Source organism: Pan troglodytes, chromosome 2 (genome assembly GCF_028858775.2).
Source record: "Pan troglodytes isolate AG18354 chromosome 2, NHGRI_mPanTro3-v2.0_pri, whole genome shotgun sequence".
In the NCBI taxonomy this organism is placed as follows: Eukaryota; Metazoa; Chordata; class Mammalia; order Primates; family Hominidae; genus Pan; species Pan troglodytes.
The window spans coordinates 168,213,611-168,237,977 of record NC_086015.1 but is presented as its reverse complement, the minus strand read 5'-3'; the positions used below and the strand labels follow the sequence as shown (position 1 = coordinate 168,237,977).

At 30.7% G+C, this 24,367-nt stretch overlaps 1 protein-coding gene across 2 annotated transcripts in view; it reads left to right on the top strand.

Moving 5' to 3' along the window:
* The first annotated feature begins 2,772 nt into the window (after nt 1-2,772).
* The window catches only part of SI (sucrase-isomaltase), a 97,245-nt gene continuing 75,650 nt past the window's right edge, over nt 2,773-24,367 (top strand). The window contains exons 1-12 of one of the 2 annotated variants that reach the window (XM_001159286.5): nt 2,773-2,890; nt 4,118-4,251; nt 9,540-9,657; nt 9,907-10,016; nt 11,244-11,395; nt 13,323-13,494; nt 15,390-15,489; nt 16,450-16,562; nt 18,905-19,030; nt 19,633-19,764; nt 19,852-19,971; nt 23,631-23,744. In XM_001159286.5, the coding sequence (XP_001159286.2) occupies nt 2,773-2,890; nt 4,118-4,251; nt 9,540-9,657; nt 9,907-10,016; nt 11,244-11,395; nt 13,323-13,494; nt 15,390-15,489; nt 16,450-16,562; nt 18,905-19,030; nt 19,633-19,764; nt 19,852-19,971; nt 23,631-23,744 (1,509 nt within the window). Of the gene's footprint in view, nt 2,891-4,117; nt 4,252-6,816; nt 6,929-9,539; nt 9,658-9,906; nt 10,017-11,243; nt 11,396-13,322; nt 13,495-15,389; nt 15,490-16,449; nt 16,563-18,904; nt 19,031-19,632; nt 19,765-19,851; nt 19,972-23,630; nt 23,745-24,367 lie in introns of those variants that run through there. The other variant, XM_063806569.1, reaches the window with a different exon arrangement.

Sequence of the window (24,367 nt, the reverse complement as noted above, 5' to 3'; positions counted from 1 at the left end):
AAATCCAAATATAAAATAAATATGATTTTGAAAGGAGAAAAAATAGAAAGAACTACTTTTATGTTCTTAAGATATTAATAGTTCACAGCTTTGAGAAATCGAAGAGTATCTGACAGTACAATTACTAATTAACTTAGATTCCCAGAGAGAAACATTTATGTAAACTACTTTCAGGGTTAAGGCTTTTAACAATTGTATGTTGAGCAGAAGATTATTAAATACTGATAGGCTGGTGAGGGTGCAATAAAACTTTATGAGTAGGTCAATATATACCTAAGCAGCTTTCCTTGATCATTATTTTGGCAGCCTTATCCAAGTCTGGTACAACATAGCAAAGAGAACAGGCTATGAAATAAGGTAAGTCTATGGCTCATAAGTTTTTTGTTATTTTTATGTTTTCAACTAATTATATTTTTTCTTAATTTGTGTTAGCAGTATTCCCGTCTATCTGCACTAGGCTAAAATAGCAATATCATATATTTTAAGTTGCCATTTGAAATATGTAGTACCTTGTATTAAACAGGAAAAAATATTTCTAATTTTTTTTTAAATACAGGATTTTTTTTGGCCCAACTCTTCATTATAACTTTTGTAAGACTTAGGTGGACTCATAGCAAGTTTTCTTTAATGACTCTATATGAAAGAAAATGAGTACTGATTAAGATTTTGAAAAATAGATGAATAATAAAGTATGCTTAAATATATTTTAAGAAAATCTATATAAAATAGAATGCTACATTTATAAAACATTACTGTTTTATAGCTGCCCTTTTAAAGATCATTCATCAAGTTGTTATACAATAAAGTATTATTCATCTTCATAATAAATATGCAGAGAAAGGGTATCAATATATATTTTCCAAGAAGAGTTGCTTAAAATTACTGTAATCCAAAATTACAGGGATCATATTTTTTTATCACAGTAATTTTAAGCAATTGTTTTAAATTTTGTTTTGATTTTTCTAGACAAAGGAGAGTTTGTTTCATGACAAAAATGCATTTTTTAAGATTTCCCTTACCAAAAAGGAAAGCACAATTCTCATTATTGACTTCTTGGTAGCAAAGTAGGTTATCACTTCAAATGAGATTTACACTTATTTAAAGTTGTACACTAAATGTAACTTTGTCATTTCTCAACATAACATCACGCGACTGGGCTTCATTTTTCGAACAGCTTTGTATGTTACCTGTTGCTCTGTTTACTTTACATTCATTTTCTTTGAAAATTACTGATGCAATAAAGAGCTTACATATCTGGAACAGAAAATTGTATACTAAGAATAAATGCTAATCTGCAGATATTCATTTATAAGCTATACTAAAAAATTAAGTTTTTGCTTACTTAATATTAGTCTCTGACTACTTTTATAATTTTTGCTAACAAGAATGTAACGATCTAATTGAGGAAATTAACATATACATAAATAATTGCAATGGACATTTAATATGCTATGGTAAATGAAGAAAGGATAGATTAACTGTGCCTCAGAGTGGTAAGGAACTCACCATGGCATTTGAATTGAGCAAAATTTAGAATTCACCTAGAAGAGTGGATGGGGAGGGATTGAAATTGAACAGCAGGTATGAAGGCAATATGTTATCTAAAAATTATGCTGTGGTGCTGGGGATAAAATGAAGGCATAATTCTAAAAATACTTTGAAGATAAAGTCAAATGGACTTATTGAATGATTGAATGTTGTAAAACATATGGAAGAAGGAAAAAAAGTGTTTAGGTTGGGACAACTGGGTACATGAGTTGACATAGTTACAGAACAGGGACCATTGTGAGACCAAAAAAAAAAACAAACAAACCGTGATTTTAAACCCAATAATTTTTTAAAGCACTTACTGTAGTAATTCTAAGTTCTACTTTGGTATATGTCTTTGAATTAAGATTTATACTAAAATCATAGAATACAGATAATCCATGGAAACTTGAGAACTAAGAAAAATAAGATATATGTGGTCAAAATTAAATTAAACAAATATGCTTTCAGATAATTATTGGAGATGTGTTCTTTCCTGTCTACATTTGGGTATCTTCCATATGCTACCTCAAAAGTATAATGTCATTTAATAATAAATATGTATTTTTGATATAAGAGTTTTGTATATCTCATTTGCTGCTGTTTGATGAAGGAACTTGGTGAAAATTCAAAAGATTTTTAAACAGAGTAGCAACTCCCAAATATATACTATTCTATCAAATATATGTATTTATGTTCTTTTCGACAATATTGTGGAAAGTTGTGTTGGAATTAGAGAGAGGAGAGTTCAACAAAAAAACTGAAGTTTTTAACTTTGAACTATAACTTATTCTTTGTTAAACTTTAAGTTCCTGATCAGTAAAATGCGAATAACTATTTCCTTCATAGAATTGTTGTGAGAATTGAGAAACAGTGCAAGTGGAAGCCTTTGCCTTGCAAAATGCTCTAAATGAGAAGGCAAGACACACCTACTTGAAGATCTTTTTTTCCATCTGTATTTTCATCTTAGTGTACTACTACTACTGTAATGTGCATCAGTAATTCATTCCTTTTACTTTAAATTGCATGTGTTGCTTACATTTTATATCAGTATAAGTTTCAGGTTATTAAGTACATGCTTAATATATTATTAAGTAGGTGCTTAATTTAGGATATTATGTAAGTGCTGTCTTCAACTCTGCATTATACTTAGTAAAAAAAAATATGTAATTTCATGAGAATTGTTGGTGGTTTATTATAGTTATATATTTTACATTTTAAATATATATTCTTTTCTGTTTTTAGATGGCAAGAAAGAAATTTAGTGGATTGGAAATCTCTCTGATTGTCCTCTTTGTCATAGTTACTATAATAGCTATTGCCTTAATTGTTGTTTTAGCAACTAAAACACCTGCTGTTGATGGTAAGTAGTACATTAAAAGCATGGCTACATTATCGTGAAGTTAGGAGGAAGTTACTCCACAATAGTTATAGGTTTTAAAAAATAATCTGTGTAAGATGAAACACTCATAGAAAAATCCAGGGTAAGTTACACAATTACTTCAACTTTTTCTATTCATTATATTCCATTTATTTCAATGATGAGCTATTGTAATTAAGGAATCCATGTGCTTTGACATTAATTGCCTTCCCTAGCTACTTGACAAAGAGCAAAGAGGCAAAGGGATCAAATCGTTAATGTAAGGTGGAATAATCACCTACTGGTGTGAGCATCATCTCATTAGTGGGAAAACCTGGGTTTTTGCTCCAGCCTTCACACACTTGCAAAGGAAATAAGGATTTTAGCAAATATTCTTTGTTCTGGTTAGATTTTATTTTAAGGAGAGAGAGAGGTTGTATGAGAAAGGCAGGTAGAGGAAAGTTGAAAAAAGACTTGGATAGTTTAATTATCTTTTTCTGAATATTTTAATTCTAATTTAGAGTTGGTACATACGGAATGCTGAATCTCTTCATTATTCTCTCTTGAGCAAATCAGCATCGTAAAGGATGTTACACATTATCTTCTAGACTACAGTTAGCATTTCCTATTCCTGTTAATCTTTCGTTTTACCTACTTCCAGAAACTGAGAGCTTACTGTATTATGAAGCAATATATTTTAATGATATCTCATTGCTGGAATGTTATTTATATGGCGTTGGTATCTACCATTCTTCGCTATTCCAGCTTTCTCTACTTTACCTATCAAATTATTCCCTTGCAAGGGATAATTTGAATAACTTTCACCTACTTTCCTCTTCTCTAATTTCTTCTCACCTTCTCTATATGTTTTTCATAACTCATATTGCTCCATCTTCTTTCTTCAGCTATAAAATACAAGTTGTAAATACAGTATGAATGTATATTTTGTTACCTTCTGAATCTACACCAAGTCCTTTTGTAAATATATTTTGTATTTCTGCAGAAACAGTCAATAGGATTCTACACTGTCAATTTTAAAAGTATGATTGGATCTTTTCCTTTTGATGACTAGTGCTTGAATTTGTGGGTCTTTTTAAATGCAAAATTTATTTTAAAATTTTCATTTTATATGAATTCATGTATTCTTTCAAAAAGTACTTATTACTTGATAATTCTGAGAAAATTAATTTAATGTCATGTTTTATTTTATTGAGTTTTTTCCTCCCCCAGAAATTAGTGATTCTACTTCAACTCCAGCTACTACTCGTGTGACTACAAATCCTGATTCAGGAAAATGTCCAAATGTGTTAAATGATCCTGTCAATGTGAGAATAAACTGCATTCCAGAACAATTCCCAACAGAGGTCTGCAGCAAAAGTCTTTAATATTTTTAATGACTATATACATTATTATATTAAGATAATTGCTGAATATTGGATTGATCTTATTTAATAAAGGTCTAGACATAAATTAGGCTGAATTTATCATTTTATTATAGCTTCCTATTAAAAATGATAGATAATAGAAGTTACTGGCCTTGCTTTCCTTTATCTCTGCTCAATTTAAATTAACAAGTTAATATTCATCCATATTTAACAAGTTATAGTTAACTTTATAAATCTTCATGAAATTCTGTCATCTCAAATCTACTTCTTGAAGAAAGTATACCTTTGATAATATAGAACATTTAGGAGGGAGTTTATATGTTCCAGTAGAGTATTTGTAATGATAGCATTAAGAAGTATCTGTGGAAAACAAAATGATACTCATTTTATGAAAATTATTAATTGTTTTTAATTTAGCAATTAGAAGTGAAGAAGAGAAAATGGAGAAAATTAGGAGTAACCAATTGGATTCATGTAACCCAAGTTCACTCTTCCTTTTTTTTCCCACAAACCTGTGTGGGAATAAAAGTCATTGTGTGTGGGTGTATATGTACACTCCTTCATGGGTATCCTCGGGGAATTGGTTTCAGGACTTCTGAGGATACCAAAATTTGCAGATGTTCAAATCTCTCATATAAAATGGCAGTATTTGCATATAACCTACGCACATTCTCCTGTATACTTTAAATCATCTGTAGAGTATTTATAACTCTAATACCATGTAAATGCTATACAAATAATTGTTATAATGTATTGTTTTTTATTTACATTATTTTTATTACCATGTTGATATTTTTTGTTCCTTGAAATATTTTTGATCCACAGTTTGTTGTTTCCACAGATGCAGAGGGCTGACTCTATATATTGACATTTTGCAAATATTTGCATTTGCAAATATGATATGCAATTACAAATGTCACCTTCTCCACTCCACCTTACCACACACAAATTAACGGAATAAACTATAACATTTATTTTGTCCCTATTCTATCTTCCCTACATCATAGTAAGCATGTAATTTTCTAATTAATTTGAAAAAAAATTGAAAGAGATGAGATTTTCCTTTGAGTAACATTACAAATAATAGATCCTATAGCTTACCTGCTGATAGAAGAGCTAAATAACATAGTATTTACTGAGATACACTGAGGAAAGTGGCCAGATATTCTCTTTACTTAACCTTCTTAGGTTACGTAACCTTGCAGTGGGCAGAGATCGCGTCACTGTACTCCAGCCTGGGTGACAGAGCGAGACTCCGTCTCGAAAGAGAGAGAGAGGGGGAAAGAGACAGAGAGAGAGAGAGAGCAATGATTGAAGCTGAACATAGAATTCTATTAGGAACAATATGGGTTTTGAAGGTCTTATAGGGAAACAATATTTGAAAGTCAGTGGTTTACATTTTTCTTGCCTAATATTAGTCTTTAGTGTCAACCTAAACTGTTAGATTGCTGAAGAATGTTTTCAGTGTGAAATAAACTATATTTGTGAAGTAAGCAAGTTAAACTTCAGCCAATATATTTATGCTTGTTATTTATAAAAAGACAACTTACAGTTTTAAAAGTTTAACTTAGTATATCTCAAAAGAATTTGAGTGTTTTCTTGACATTTTTAACTAGGAAAAGTGCAAGTTAACAAAATGATTTTAAAGAGATTATCATTTAAATGGTATCTTATTCATAAAGTTTTGGATTTATATGGAAGCTTAGACTGTTTTTCAAGGCTAAATTAATATTCCAGTGTCACTTTGCTAGTTTACAGGCAAAACTGGAATTAGAACAGTGGTATGCAAATTTCAATGTGAGCTCATGTTTCACGAACTCAGTAGTCACTGTTCTTTAACTAGCATGTCATAATTTTCTAAGTAGATGAATTTTCAAGGTAGCATTTTTCTATTATAGGAAATGGATTTAAAAAATAAATCATAAAGGAATGAAAAATGAAATCTACCTGAAATTAGAAAACGGGCCTAAATATTTGCCTTTTTTTTTGCTTTTGGAGATGTTGCAATTTTCAAATATGATTTTTATTCAAACTTTGTCACTCAGGGTTTTTTTTTGTTGTTGTTGTTGTTATTTACAGCTATGTATCTTTAATAGTACTTTTCATTAAATACCCTAAAGATTCTTTAAAATACTTCAAATGTTAATTTTCCACCATCTTAACGGATCAACTAAAGCAATTATTTATCATCTTAATTATATACACTTACTCTTTTAAATATTTGAGAAGCATTCCATCTGACTAAATATTATTTGTTCCAAATGCAGTGGTAGAGATTGAAGTTGGTTAAAGTAACGATTTTCTAAAAATTTCCTTAATTTAAAAAAAAAGATTTATCTTAGGTTTTCGTATACATGAGGATAGATCATGATTGTTAAATATTGGAAAATTGGTTATATTAAACTTACTGTATAAATTATTGTATACTAGAAATGGCATGTTTATTGTATGTTAGAAAGGGCATGTTTACTTATTGCACAATGATGACAAAATATGGAATAATCAAATGGTTACCTAAGTAACAGCCATAATTCCATGCAAAGTGCATTAGCTCGGGCTGCCATAACAAAATTCCACAGAATGGGCAGCTTAAACAATATCAATTATTTTCTCACAGTCTTGGAAGCTAGATGTCCAAGAACAAGGTGTCATCAAGGTTGGTTTCTAGTGAGGCCTCTCTTTCTCGCTTGTAGACAGCTTCCTTCTCATTTTATCCTCACATAGTATTTCCTCTTCGTGCACAGAGAGAAAGAGATCTTTGCTGTCTTTTCCTCTTCTTATAAGGACACCAGTCCTAATGAATTAGGGCCCCACCCTTATATCCTTATTTAAACTTAATTAACCCCTGAAAGGACCTATCTCCAAATATCTTCACATTGGGGGTTAGAGCTTCAACATATGAATTTCGGGGGCATAATACAGTGAATATATATATCTACATATTGAATACACATATATTATTACATATGAAATTATTACATTTACTATATAATCACTTATAATTGTATATACATATATATGATAAAATATGTTAAAATATGATAAATTTATTATACTTTTATTTGCTAGAGTTTAACTGTGTCAAATGAAGGCAAAAGGAAAATAATTAGATGAGAAATTAAAAATAATGAGGAAAATGCCTAAAACCCTGAAAAATAGGAAGACCAACTAAACATAAATAGCAAGTATCAAAATCTTCGCAAGATAAATTAAAATTACTAATATTTTGAAAGCAACAACAGGGAGATACATTTTTAATTAATATATTGGAGTGTATATGTAGTAGGTTAAATAATGTTTTCCAAAAATTCGTGTCTACTTGGAATCACAGAATATGAGCTTATCTGGGAATATAGTTTTCCAGAAGCAATTAGTTAAGATGTAGTCGTAGTAAATTAATTTGGGCCTTGCGTCGAATGACTAATGTCCTTATAAGAGGAAGGAACCACACACAGAGACAGACAGGGAAGAAAGCCCTGTGAAATGGAAGCAAAAATTGGAAAAATGCGCCTATAAGCCAAGGAATGCCAAGGATTGCCAGGAGCCACTAGAAGCTAGAGAGAGACAAGGGAGAATTATTTTGTGAAGCCTTTGGAGGCAGCATGGCTCTGCTGACACCTTGAGTTAGGACTTACAACCTCCAGTACGGTGAGAGAGTAAATTTCTGTTGCTTTAAGTCACCGTTTCCATGGTTGTTATGAAAGACATAGGAAACTAATATGGCATATTTTCAGGAAATTAACGTAAGCCTATTTTACTATATATTTTTAATTATGTAAATTGTGATTATAGTGTGCTTATTTCTTTCCTTTTATTTTTTAAACTTAGCACCCTTGTGTGTTTTATAGATATATTTATATAAATATATTTAGAGTTTTATATACAAATCTTTCATAGAGACTGCTGTAAATAATTTTTTTTTGTGGAATTGTCTCTTTGTATTGCTAGGTATTTCTACAGGTTAGATAATTGGAGATAAAATTGCCTGATCAAAAGTTGCACGCACTTTAGACTCTGATAAGTTATTAGATCCAATTGTACCCCAGTTTGCAATGTATATGTGTATATGTGTGTTTGGGTATGAATATATAAATACATACTCAAACATACACATATATATATGGTGTTTAGAGAGATTTTATATATATAATATATGTATATATACATATAATTATATATGTATATAATCATATATGTATATTTATTATACATAAAAATAAAACTGTATTTTTATTCTATATAAACATATTTTATATATAATATATGCTTTAATATATAAACAAATATATCAAAATATATTTTACATATAATAAATATACTTATATCCCATATACTTATCTATTTAAATATTATATAAAATATATAAATATATAGTACATATACTATATATATTATATGCGTGTGTGTGTGTGTCTGTATCTGATACCATTTTAATTTGAGGATAAAATAGGAGAAAGGTTAGTGCACACTTTCAGCTGATTAAAATGGAGGCTTTTAAAAACTTATTTTCATGGAAAGTAAGCAAAGGGGAAAATCCTACAATTTTTCAAATTATGAAAGTGTGTCACACTATTAAATTTACATAGATTTATAATTATACTGCTATTCATGCATAGCATCACTATTTTGCTAAACTATTTATAAATAAACATTTATAATTTTTCTTTCACTTCAGATAGTATTTCCATATGGTTAATAAAATTACTGAGAATTTAGTATTTTGCTTTATTAATTGAATGCTATTGCAGCAACTACTTGTGATACCTGGCACATAAACTAGTTAAGATAGTTTAAATAATTAAATATGAACTAGTAAGTAGGTAGAATTAAATCCCTTACACATTTTAAGTGGGTTTAAATTCAGGGCCATATTTTCATCCTCCTAGTTTAAATTTCAGCTTGATACATAATTAGTACAAAATAAATATTTCAGTTCTTCCATGTCAATACCATGACAACAGAATAAATTATAATTACTTAGAGATCAGGTTCCTTTAAAATACATGAGCTTACAAAAATTTGTATAGATACGTGATTTTAATAATCACATCTCAGGTCATAAATTTCTGACAGGGTGTAATTAATTCAATTTATTAAATACTTGTATTTCTTCCAGGTAGAAGAAACAAAAGAGCAAATGCTATTTTGGCATATTATACATTTGAAAAAATTAGATTATTTTAAAATATTCATTCCTTGGAAAAAGAGAGACTGGGACATCTGATAATAGTAGTAATGATATAATTCCTTTAAAAATATTTTATCAGGGAATTTGTGCACAGAGAGGCTGCTGCTGGAGGCCGTGGAATGACTCTCTTATTCCTTGGTGCTTCTTCGTTGATAATCATGGTTATAACGTTCAAGACATGACAACAACAAGTATTGGTAAGAAGTCCTCTGTTATAATGATTCAATAAGATATATTCTAACTGGAGCGAAAATGTGGAAAAATACCTTAAATAGAATCAAATAAGAAATATGTTCCTGAGAATGTTCAAATTCCTTATTTTTGCATGATTGTAACAAATTTAAAAAGTACTCATTTGTGGTAAATACAATAACATAAATATATTTAATAATTTTTGTTAACATTATAAATCAAGTCACTCATGGCAGCTTTTTTTATTCTTTAAGGAGTTGAAGCCAAATTAAACAGGATACCTTCACCTACACTATTTGGAAATGACATCAACAGTGTTCTCTTCACAACTCAAAATCAGACACCCAATCGTTTCCGGTTCAAGGTTCGGTTTTTAAGGTTTCCAAAGATTTAATACTAAAAGACATTTGATGGGCTGGGCGCGGTGGCTCACGCCTGTAATACCAGCACTTTGGGAAGCCGAGGTGGGCGGATCACGAGGTCAGGAGATGGAGACCATCCTGGCTAACAGGGTGAAACCTCGTCTCTATTAAAAACACGAAAAATTAGCCAGGCGTGCTGGCGGGCGCCTGTAATCCCAGCTACTCGGGAGGCTGAGGCAGGAGAATGGCGAGAACCCGGGAGCTGGGGCTTTCAGTGAGACATTTGATGAACACACCTTTCATCCTACAAATACATTTTCTCTCTTGAGAAATATTTATTCCAAGGCAAAGAATTAATTAAACTGCACTTCTCTCAAATTGTTTATGCAAATATAACATACGAATAATAATAGTGTGCTCTGCACTTATTTTTGGAGGCTTTAAATAATATCGTTCATGTAAAATATTTAGCTTAATGCCTTGAAGAAAATAAACATTCTCAAGAAACATTTGAAAATTTTTATTATTTAAACTACAGGCTATGATAGAAGATTAATCTAAAATTTAATTTGAGAAAAGTGTTAGTGTCGTATACATGCAACATAATACTTTCACTGATTATAAATTTTATTCATGATTTTAAAAACTATGATTCTTTTTTTTAGCATGTAGTTTACTAGTATAAATATTTTGGATTTGGAAGTAAAAACAGCACCAAATTCTTTGTATATCACCTTTTTAGCAATAATTTCACTGGAACTAAATTTTTCTTTTTCTCAGTGATTCTGCTTTATTTCAGTGCTTCTGTTTAGTTTCTATAAATTTTTTTAAACAAAATTTCTTATCTTTATGGGTAAGATTCTTATCTTTATATAGTTATATAAGGACCCAAACACTGAAAAGCATTGAGATTGATTAAATTCACAAAGGTCTAATATTCTGTAATCAATATTTGGTAATACTGTCATTTTTATATCAGTCAATAAAAATCTGTACTTAATTTTATACATAATACTTCATAACCAACTAATTCTTGTATTTCTTTAAAATTTATACACTTTGTGCATAGCCCTTCAAAAATATTAAAATTAAGGTTCTGAATTAATACTCTTCTATGAAACTAATCACCACGTTATTTTTTATTTGGAACTTGCATTTAATAATTCAGAATTGGAATATTAAATAATAGTTTAGAATCAAGTAATGCTACCTTGCTTAAATCTTTCCAGGTTACTGATCCAAATAATAGAAGATATGAAGTTCCTCATCAGTATGTACAAGAGTTTACTGGACCCACAGTTTCTGATACATTGTATGATGTGAAGGTTGCCCAAAACCCATTTAGCATCCAAGTTATTAGGAAAAGCAATGGTAAAACTTTGTAAGTGTATTATTTTACAATTATATAAGTTTATTCTATTATTATAGAATTGGAAAGTCTTAATTTCAAGACATTTTCAGTAGAAATAAATTTCCTCCCAAAAGAGGGTAGGTGGATAGGTTTATAAAAATTACGGTGATAAAGGAGTTTGGTTTCTTGTGGATGAAAGATACTGGAACATAAATTAGAATCTACAAATAAAGGTTGAACAAAGATGAAGGTGGAGAGCTTCACTAATGCAACCCTAGCCTTGCATATATTTGTACATACCTAGAATAGCTCTTGTGTCTTTCCCCCTTATATTTATCGTATTTTGTTGCCGATTTGTAGAATCAGACAGTTACTATTCAAAGACCAAAGAGGAGTTATTTCCCATATTAATATTAAAATAATTTATATATATGTAGAATCCAATATAGAATGAACACCTTCATTATGATTGTATGAGGGGTGTAGGTGCAAGAGATTTGGTAATTTCCTAGGAATGGTTTCAAGATAAATGCTCTTGTATCCCCAAGAATTGTTAATAAAGCAATTGTCAAGATTAAATCTCAGCAATTACTCTTATTAAATGTATCTTAGTATTTTTGTTTATGACTTTGTGTTAAATCATAAAAATATTAAATGCCATGTGAAATAAGCCAGGCACAAAAAGACAAATACTGTATGATCTCCCTTATATGTTGAATCTAAAACATGTTGGGACCATAGAAGCAGAAAGTAGAATTATGGTTTCCAGAGGCTGGGAGTGGAGGAGAATGGGGGAGATGTTGGTCAAAGGATTAGACAGAAACAACATGTTTTTGAGACCAGTCAACATGATGACTATAGTTAATAATAAAATAATAGTTTAATATATATTGCAAAAGTACTAAGAGACTACTATAAATTCTAAATGTGTGGTAAAAAGTATGTGGTGTGGTGGATATGTTAATTAGTTTTATCATCAAATAATGTACATCAAAACATCATATTGTCTCCCATTAATACAGACCTCCCTCAGTATCCATGGGAGACTGCTTTCAGGATAATCCCCGCTCCCCCACTGAGTATACCAAAATCCATGGATGCTCAAGTTCCTTATATAAAATTGTATAATATTTGCATATAAACTATGCACATCTTCTTGTATACTTAAATCATTTCTAGATTACTTATAATAATGAATACAATGTAAATTATACGTAAAGAGTTTTTATACTATATTGTTTAGTGAAGAATGACAAGAAAAATAAGTCTGTATATGTTCAGTATAGATGCACCATTCTTTTCTTTCCCCTTAAATAGTTTCCATCTCTGATTGGTTGAATCCATGAATTCAGAACTCACAGATATGGAGGGCTGACTGTATATGCAATGACTAATTGTCAATAAAAATAAAAGCATAAAAATCATAAACATCATTTAGCATTTCTTGTAGTACATATTTCATCTGCATAACACATAAAACTTTTTGGGGGAAAAATGCTTTCAAACTTAATTTTTAAGTGTGGAAGCCAGTAAAATACTGTATTTTAAAATCTAGTACCTAGAGCAAGCAGAATTGTGTTTGAAACTTGGCTCTCCTGCCTACCAGTTTGTGACCCCTAAAAACATCAATTAATTATCCCAGTTTGTGTCATCTTTGAAATGTGACTGATAATGGTAGTTATGCTTTGAACTTGTGATGAAAAGTAAAGAAATGGATGTGAAAGATATTGGCAAAAATTGTGTTGATGCAGTGAACAAATTTCTTTTATGGTGTAATTTGTGTGTTTCTAAGAAGTGACCAAAGCTAACCACTGGCATGTTTAAAATGAAATATTCTGGATTATGTTAACATAAACCTGTATCTGGTAGAACATTTTATATATATATATATATATATATATATATATATATTTATATATATATATTAGATTATTTCTTTATTTCTTTTATGGTGCAGGTTTGACACCAGCATTGGTCCCTTAGTGTACTCTGACCAGTACTTGCAGCTCTCAACCCGTCTTCCAAGTGATTATATTTATGGTATTGGAGAACAGGTTCATAAGAGATTTCGTCATGATTTATCCTGGAAAACATGGCCAATTTTTACTCGAGACCAACTTCCTGGTGATGTAAGAAATTATTTTTCTTGTTATAAATAAAATCATTATATTGCAGCAGATGATAATCTTAGCATATTTGAAAACAGCATTTATTTTAACTGATCAACTAAACTATTTCAATGTCACTGATACCAATACAGAAGCTTGTTTAGCTTGGGAGGGACAATTGATAGGTTCTAAATTGACTCAGTGACTAACAGATTTTGTAAACGTTTTCACAGGATTTCCAGTTTATAAATGTTTTATTTTGACTCTCATGATCGTATTTTATTATTCCTTTTTCACTCACCTTGTACTTATATCCATCAATGGCTAGCCATTGCACTAGAATAATTCCAAACACTGTTTTACATGTCTTCATATAATACAATGTCTGCCTAGCTACCAGATATTATCTCACGCATCTCTGTCCTTCTTACGGTTCTATAATATATGGTCATTTTCCATAACTTCAAATCTTTGCACAGTTTGTTTTTTTGGTAAGTACGGAAACTTAATGTTCTTTATCACTCATATATCATTCAGCACTCAACGAAAATTTTATCTCATAAGAACTTCTCCCAAACTCTCCCATAAGGACTTAGTCTTTATCTTTATACTTGACTTAGTATAATAATCCTATTAGTGTATTATTCCTGTATATGTTTGTTTCTATGTTTGTTGCTCAAAAATGTGAGATTTTTGAGACCAAACATCATAACTTTAAAAAAATATTTTTGATTCATGATGGATTTGGGTCAAACGTTTGTCAGTTACTTCTTTTTAAATGGCAATGCTAACTATTTCTATATCAAAGATAAACCAGTGAGTAGTTGTTTTAAAGAGTTTCATTTGGTACAGAATTATTAATAAATTTTACTAATCTCTGTTTGCAGCATCACTATCTATAATCAACACCAGAGTGAGACTGTCAGAGCTAATTTCCATACATCCTTTCCTTTAAAAATCCTTTAAAAATCCATATCTAATTAGTCAGGAAGTCTTTTTCCTTTCATCATATCAGTGTATTTCCAGTTTGTCTCTATCATGTCAGCTCTTCATCAGCTCTCAAGAAACAGACTACTAAATTTTTATTAGGGTACATATCATTTTGGAAACTCCTGCAGTACCTTGGGCATACATGGGCCTAACTGATAAACATGCCATTACCTTATCATGACTAAGTTATTATTTTTATTTATTTTTATTTTTTATTTTATTTATTTATTTATTTATTTATTTATTTTTTTTTGAGACGGAGTCTCGCTCTGTCGCCCAGGCTGGAGTGCAGTGGCGCGATCTCGGCTCACTGCAAGCTCCGCCTCCCGGGTTCACGCCTCCCAAAGTGCTGGGATTACAGGCGTGAGCCACCGCGCCTGGCCTTTATTTATTTATTTTTGAGATGGAGTCTCGCTCTGTCACCTAGGCTGGAGTGCAGTGACGCTATCTCAAATCACTGCGACTTCCGCCTCTTGGGTTCAAGCGATTCTCCTGCCTGAGCCTCCTGAGTAGCTGGGATTACAGGTGCGTGTCACCACCCCCAGCTAATTTTTTGTATTTTTAGTAGAAACAGGGTTTCATCGTGTTAGCCAGGATGGTTTCAATCTCCTATCTCATGATCCACCCACCTGGGCATAAGTTATTAAAATTAATGTAATTAAAATGAAACAGGACAGTTAAGTAACATATTAATAGTATTATATATGTTATATATTTTATACATTACTATATTAATAATGTTAAAAAGTTTGAAGTTTTTTGTTTTACCTATAATGTTTCACTGGTACACATAGTGAAGACAATTTGTGTAGAAACAGGAGAAGTAAATTATAGCAACAAATTAATTCATGAAGAGCATATAAAATATATAATATTTTTGTTTTAAATATATTTGAAAATCGTATTTTCAAATTCTTGCCTTATAGAATAATAATAATTTATACGGCCATCAAACATTCTTTATGTGTATTGAAGATACATCTGGAAAGTCATTCGGTGTTTTTTTAATGAATAGCAATGCAATGGGTAAGAATAATTCATTTGATAATATATTTATAGATTTCACTTGAAATGTTTTAACTGCTCTCTTTATTTCAATCATTCATATTGTATGTGAGAGTAAACTCTATTATAGTTAATATTAACATGTGACATTATTATAAGAAGATTTTGAAATTAAAGACAAAATCAATTTTTGCATGCCAGCACATCTATTTTGGGGAGAGTATGCTATGCTGTGGTATTCAGGCACCCTATTTTCCTTTCAAAGGAATATTGAAACACATCCATGCCAATGGGCGTTTTCATTCCCACAATCTCATTTGTCGAGATAAGTAAACATGCCACTACAAATGAAAACAAAAAAAGATGTCTATGGAAGTAGAAAAAAAGAGTATTTTTTTTAGTTTATCATAATTCATATAATGTAGTATTTTATTTTTTAATATTATGAGTGTAGTATCTAATAGGTGAATTGGTGATAACAAAAAATTAAAGAAATTAATCACATTTCAGCAGGATCAGTTTATTACATGGTTTTCCAGCCAGTTACTGTGTCTTATATTTAGAAAAGTTAAATTAAAACTTTTGACATTTTGTCTTTTAGAAATTAATATGTGATAATTTGATCTTTCAGATAATCTTCAATTTAAATGACTAATTAAAAATGCAGTTTTAGAGAAAAATCTTTTGGTTGCCAGAGAACTAATCCTTTGCAACTAACCCTTTGCAACACAATATCCAGGGGAGCTTTTGCCACCATCTGTGAAAGAAAATAGCTGGGATATTTTATTATAAGCCTCAGACATGTTGGCGTTTTACTTTTTTCCTATGTTATTCCTGCATTCAATATTTCATTATTTCTTAATTATTTAAACATATTGTAAAATAATGTAGTTAATACAAATTAATTTAAGTGGACTTTGCAATTAACTACTATAATCCTTTTCACTATTTACATATAAGTTTACCAATTTTATTTTGCAGAGATTTTTATCCAGCCTACTCCAATAGTAACATATAGAGTTACCGGTGGCATTCTGGATTTTTACATCCTTCTAGGAGATACACCAGAACAAGTAGTTCAACAGTATCAACAGGTGTGTTTCAGGTCTATTTTATAAAATTTTTTCTGCATACTTTTATTTCATCTAACATGACCACATATTTAGATGACTTTATTTTACATAGTAGGGGCCTCTTAGCTAAATGTTTTTGAAAATCTTATCATATTTAAGATGCAGCTGGGTGTTTTTTTTTTCCCCCTATACAAAGAACTCTACATATACTCAAGTATCTATGTTTCTGAATTCAAAATTTCTTACCTCTAGGCAGCTGAGTTCAAGAATTGGAATTCATTGAGATGTTGAATATTATATATTTACTTATTCATGACTTTATCTGATGGAATAAAGCAAAAGGAACTATCTTATTTAACACTGAGGATAGGCAATAAATGTGTAGGTCATATATCCTTTTGGTCAAAATCCTAGAGGTAACTGAGTTGTGAGAAGACCAATGAATCTAGCCATAAATTCATAGCAGGTAAACTCCAGGAAAATTGGCTCTTATCCTGGGGACTTCAGAAGGTTGAGTTTGAAACCTAGCCTGAAACTTTACATCTCCAGTTACTATCTAAGCAACTCTTATTTACATATTAAGTAACATCTTGTATACCTGAGACCAATATGGGCTTTAGAGAGGTGGGGAACCCAGGACCTACACTGAAGATGATTCTAAAACTTTCATGTAATTTCTCTCTTCTAACTGTTGATATATATGATTCCTGGTGTTACAATGGAAAAGAAAATTATTTTCATTGGTTTAAGATTTTAAGATTATGCTTATTTTAAAAATCTTATTTTCTTGATATACCTTTTGACATAAAATTCCCATTTGCAAAAATGATCTCAAAAGATAATTGATTACTATAAAAAAAATTTAAATTAGGATCCAAAAAGCTGAAATGAGAGCAGCTAAGGTTTTTTGCAGTTTAATCATTTACAATGTCTAATCATTCCCAAATTCATGTTTATAAATGTAAAATTTAGAAAAGAAGCACAGAAAATTTACAATATCTGTAATATAAAATCATAATTACAGTTCTAGGCTGGCCTACATATAGACTTTGTGTGTGGTTATCACATGAACAAGAGAGAGAAACAACACTCTTTGATATTCCAATTGTCAAACATAAGTTGGTATAGCTATCTCCCACATGTTAAGTAAAGTCAGCAGAATGTCAAACTATTTCAAAAAGAGTATTGTTACATACATGTTGATTCTTCACATATATATGAGAAAAAATTTATGTCAACATATATGTTGATTCTTCACACATATATGAGAAGAAATTTCAATCACATGTCTAAATCTTTAATTCTATGGAACATATGGTGTTTAGGAGTATAGTTTAAAACATACTAATTCTTGAGAGCTTTATTTGATATCAGGTTTATTTGATATCAAGTTTGAAATAAGTTTAGTATTTCATTTGAATAGAAAATAATAACCCAACATGAGTAATTAATTTCTTTTTGATTGTTACCTAGTAACTTTTTACATATGTATCATGGAGAAATCATGGATCCAATATATATATGTATTTAATATATATTATATATGTATTTAATATATATATTATATATATATGATATGTATATAAAAGCCTAAACCAAAGAAAATTTATTATGTTGAGTATGATTATGCATCATATATAACCTAACTGGTGAAAAAAAAACCACCAGTTACATCCAAATTTCCATGTGCAAAATTATATCATCTGTTGTAATGTGACACTGATATTCTCTTGCACTGAGATTGCTTGGGCCATTACAGAAATAGGAAGAGATGGCGATCCATTTGTCCCCAGGAGGAAGAAATGAAGCTGAGGCACTGCATGTGAATAAGAAAGAGCCTATGCAATAACTGGGTGGGAGCATTGCAGAACATATATTTTATTAACATTTTTGCAAACCAGGAGATAGATAACTGCCAAAATGTAAGGAAACAGAAATTCTGTACTTTTAAACATCTTTTCTGTTTTTCTTTTATGGTGACTTGTAATAGAAAATAGGAGTGTGGTGGAAAATTTTCCCTTTTGTTATTTATTTGTTGCTTTTCTTGTATTATCTTATTTAACTTTCTACAATAGACAAAACATATCTTGGCAAATGCTACTTTCTGATATGCTACACTTTCTAATTTTTAAACACAAACTAAAACGTGAAGTACAAGACATAAACTTGTTAAAAATTTCATAACACATTCAAATAGAATAGGAAATTGTTTAGAATCCAGGTAACACTAAATGTTTGTTTAAATTATATAAACTTAAATGGATTTTAGAGATATAAGAAAATAAGAGGCACATTAACCTTGGTTATTAATGCTAAATAAATTTATTTCTATTCAAACTAATTACATGCTCATTTACTTTAAGCTTGTTGGACTACCAGCAATGCCAGCATATTGGAATCTTGGATTCCAACTAAGTCGCTGGAATTATAAGTCACTAGATGTAGTGAAAGAAGTGGTAAGGAGAAACCGGGAAGCTGGCATACCATTTGTAAGTAGAATGAAGGGTCCGTGGGAATATATATCGAGTTAAATATTGTCACATAATAAGAACTGTAGGAAATTGTCAGGAATATCTACTATATACATTATATAATATAATTACGAGGCTGCCTTTTAATTGTAAAGTATATTTTATCTCATATGTAATGCCCTTGCCTCCTGAAAGTACAAATTTATGCTTTTGAAGAATCAATTGTTAGTTATACTAGAACAGAATACATATTCCACTGTAAACAAAATCATATTTAGTTTTTAAAATAGACCTTAATTTTAGAATCTATATATTTTTTAAAAATTTTCTGAAAAGTGTATTTTTGATTTTTGTATGTTGAAATCCATGTATATAAAAACAATGCATTCTAGTCATTATCACTGACAAATATGAATAATCACTTAATGCTTTTGTACTTAATAATTAGAAAAACCAGTTTACAAACAGTACAATTGCTTCTTTAGTGAAATGAAAAGGATGGACGTTCATTTATTTTTTAAGGGTTATGTTTATAATACACATTCAATGGAGTTAAAGATTGACCTGATTAGAGAGCTCTTTCAGTACTATGTATTGAAATATAATCTTCTAACTTTCAGGATACACAGGTCACTGATATTGACTACATGGAAGACAAGAAAGACTTTACTTATGATCAAGTTGCATTTAACGGACTCCCTCAATTTGTGCAAGATTTGCATGACCATGGACAGAAATATGTCATCATCTTGGTAATAATCAATTATACCTTAATACATTTTTAGTGTTTACACATGTGTAAGTTAATAGATTTTGCAGTTTCTTCTTTCTATTATTAGGACCCTGCAATTTCCATAGGTCGACGTGCCAATGGAACAACATATGCAACCTATGAGAGGGGAAACACACAACATGTGTGGATAAATGAGTCAGATGGAAGTACACCAATTATTGGAGAGGTAGAATATGATATTTATTAAAAATGTGTTGCTCAAATTTTCTTCTCTGAAATAATAAAGTTTCTGTGGATGTGCATGTGTGTGTGTGTGTGTGTGTGTGTGTGTGTGTGTATGTCTGCTTTCAAGTCTGAATTTTATATTTTAATTGTGGAGAAAAATATTAGACAAAGAAACTATTCCAAGAATTTATAAAACAGTTCTTATAAGAAGTCATGCAAAATGTAAAGATATACCAGATAAATTTCTTCATGGTTTAATCTTAGTAGATTGTATGTGTTTAGGAATTTATGCATTTCTTCTAGGTATTCCAATTTATTGGCATATAGCTGCTCATACTAGCCTCTAAAAATTATTTACATTTCTATGTTATCTGTTGTAATGTCTCCTTTTCAATCACTGATTTTGTTTATTTGGGCCTTGCTTTTTTTCTTAGTCTAGCTAAAGGTTAGTTGATTTTGTTTATATTTTCAAAAAACCAACTTTTCATTTCATTGCTCTTTTGTACTGTTTGTTTTTCAATTTCATGTATTTCTTCTCTGATCATTTTTTCTTTCCTTCTACTAATTTAGGGTTTGGTTTGCTCTTGCTTTTCTAGTTCTTTAAGACATATGATTAGGTTGTTTATTTAAAGTTTTTCAACTTTTTTGATGTAGGTACTTACTGCTATAATTTTTCCCCTTAGCACTGCTTTCATTTTATCCCATAGACTTTGGTACATTGTGTTTCCATTATCATTCGTCTTAAAAACATTTGTTAATTTTTTCCTAAATTTATTCATTGACCCAGTGGTCATTCAGGAGCATATCGTTTAATTTTCATGTTTTCATATAGCTTCCAAAGTTATTCTTGTTATTTATTTCTGATTTTATTCCATTGGGGTGTAAGAAAATAGTTGATATGATTTCAGTTTTTTAAAAAAATATATTTTAAGACTTGTTTTTTGGCCTGACATACGGTCTACCCTTGAGAATAATTCATGTGCTGAAAAGAAGAATGTCTGTAGCCATTGGATACAATATTCTGTAAAAATCTATCAGGTCCACTTAGTTTATAATAAAGATTAAAGACAATGTTTCTTTGTTGGTTTTCTGTCTGTCTGGATGATCTGTACAATGCTGTACAAAGAACTCTCTTTAGCATATCTTATAGGACTTGTCTGGTGTTGATGTAATCCCTCAGCTTTTGCTTGAGAAAGGCTATATTTCTTTTCCATGTTTGAAGGATATTTTCACTGGATGTAGTCTACTAAGATAAAAGGTTTTTTGTTTTTTTTTTCTCTACAATATTTTAAATATGTCATGCCACTCTCTCCTGGCCTGTAAAGTTACACTGAAAAGTCTGTGCCAGATATATTGGAGCTCCTTTGTATGTTATTTGTCTCCTTTATCCTGCTGCTTTTTGCATTCTTTCTTTATCCTTGACTTTTGGGAATTTAATTATTAAATGTCTTGAGGTAGTCTCTTTTGGGTTAAATCTGCTTGGTGTTCTATATCTTTCCTGTACTTCAATATTGATATCTTTCTCTAAGTTTGGGATGTTTCCTGTCATTTTCCCTTTCAATATACTTTCTATCTCTCTCTCTCTACTTCCTCTTTAAGGCCAATAACTCAGATTTGCACTTTTGAGACTATTTTCTACATCTTGTAGCCATGCTTCATTGTTTTTTATTCTTTTTTTGTCTCCTCTGACTGTGTTTTCAAATATCTTGCCTTCAAGTTCACTAATTCTTTCTTCTGCTTGATCAATTCTACTATTAAAAGACTCTGATGCATTCTTCAGTATATCCATTGCAGTTTTCAGCTCAAGTTTCTGCTTGATTCTTTTAAATTATTTCAATCTTTTCATTAAATTTATCTGATAGAACCCTAATCTCCTCCACGTTATCCTGGATTTCACTGAATTTCCCCAAAACAGCTATTTCGAATTTTCTGTCTGAAAGTTCACACATCTCTGTCTCTCCAGGATTGGTCTCTGGTAACTTATTTAGTTCGTTTTGTGAATTCTTGTTTTCCTGGATGGTCTTGATTCTTGTGGATGTTTGTCACTGTCTGGGCACTGAAGAGTTAGGTATTTATTATAGTCTTCACAGTCTAGGCTTGTTTTTGCCCATCCTCATTCATAGGTTTTCCGGGTTTTCTAAGGGACATGGGTTTTGTGATCTAAGTCTTTGTTAACTGCAGCTGTATCTGCTTTAGGAGGCACCTCAAGCCCAAAAATGCCATGGCTCTTGCAGACTCATAGTCTATGGCTAGTGCTGTTCTAAATGCTCCATCCATGGGTGTAAGCTGATTTCTGCCCCTTTGTACTTTCTGCTGTGGCAGGCCAATACTGAGCTCCAATGCAAAAGACCACAATCACTTTGCTCTCCCTTCACAAAGTGCACAGATTCTCTCTACATGCACCATGGGCACTGTTGGGGAATGTGAGGGGGTGGTGTATGCAATCCAAGACTCTCTTTCCTACCCTCTTCAATGACTCTTCACTTGATATGATGCTAAAATCAGGTACTGTGATCACTCACCTGAATTTGGTTCTTAGGAAGGTGCTTTTTTTGTGTATGGGTAGTTGTTCAATTTGATGCTTCTGCAGGGGGGAATGGTCACTGGAGGCTTCTTTTCAGCCATTTTGCTCTGTCTCTCTGCCATAAGCTTCATTCTTATCACATTCATCCAACTTAAAGTTTCCGGTGAAAGTCTTTTAAATAATTATGAACTCCTTTTGTAAAAAAAGAAAGCCCACACAATTTCCTACCCTTAATTAACATTTCACAGAATACATGTTAACACCAGCTTTGTTCCTTATGGACAGATCAGACAGCCAATTTGAAATGTTTGGATACAAAACAATATAATTTAGCTCAACTTATCTGAAATTAAATTCTCCTTGCCTAATGTGATTATTGTAAGTAATAAGTCAAATAATGTAAAATAATTTCAAGAAGCCTAAATCAGAAAAAGACAGCATAATACACATAGTGTTTCACAGCATGGACTCAGGTGTAAGACTGTTTGGGTTTAAATTGCTGCTGTACCTGTTATTAGTGGTTTGACTTTGAACAATTTACTTAACTTCTCTGGGCATCACTTCTCTAATCTGCAAAATGACTTTAATTACAGTACCTACCTCATCTGTAAGTGGTGATAAAAATAGTACCTGCTTTCAAAAATTCTAATGAAGATTATATGTTAGTAATTATGAAAGTACTTGAAATAGTGCCCAGTATGTATCATATTCATGTTTATTCATACAAATAAACATAAAAGACAGTTTTTAAAATTGCTGGGAGGCATACACCTTTGGAAATAAGCTAATGTGCTTTATTTTATGGGATATAAAATATATTATATAGAATATTTATTGTGTATTTATTAAACTATCCTACAAGGATGCTTAAAAACAAATTTAAAGTCAAAATAGCAGCCTTATACCATGTTCTGATAATTTTTTTCTTCCTAAATGCTTCATGATTTCACCTTTTTTTACTGCTCTTCTTTAAATGCATTTTAAAGTCATGATATTCTTGTAAATTTATATGAGTCACATATGCCTAAAGAAGTAGAATAACTTTTTTTTTACTATTCTCAACTTTATTAATTTGAAATTCCATTTATTTATTTTTCTATTTTTTATGTATATATGTGAATGATCTATTCTTCTAGGTATGGCCAGGATTAACAGTATACCCTGATTTCACTAATCCAAACTGCATTGATTGGTGGGCAAATGAATGCAGTATTTTCCATCAGGAAGTGCAATATGATGGACTTTGGATTGTAAGTAGCTATTTTAAACCAATGATTTTGGTCAATGACCATAGACTTATTTATCTGTAAAAATTACTAAGTCAAAAAAATATTTTTTTTTCTGATGTATTCAACGTAAAATTTAAAGCTACTATAATGTTTTTTCCTAGAACGGATAAATATACCCATCGTGTGCATAAGTAAGAAAACAAAACAAAACAAAAAATGCCAATCAAGGTTTTTCTTTTTTAGCAATACACTTTATAGAATAAATTTTATTTCTGTACACAAGGTTTTGTTCCTTTATGACTAATACTTTACCTGAAAATTAGTTAATAAGATTTGGTGGTGATAAGCCTATTGCAGTGCAATTAGCAAAACATTTATTAAAGTTGACAACAGTCAAGCAACAGCAGCAATATGATCTGAATAAGCCCCTGTCCTTTAGAGACTTCTCTTTAGTAAGCTATGGAACAGAACAAATAAAAATTGGCAATAGGTTAAGTATTACTGTATCTCAAAAAAGCAACAAACAGAACCCTACTTTGCTCATAAACTTATTAAAGAAAAATACAGTCTTGTGTGGTGGCTCATGCATGTAATCCCAGCACTTTGGGAGGCTGAGGTGAGCCAATCATTTGAGTTCAGGAGTT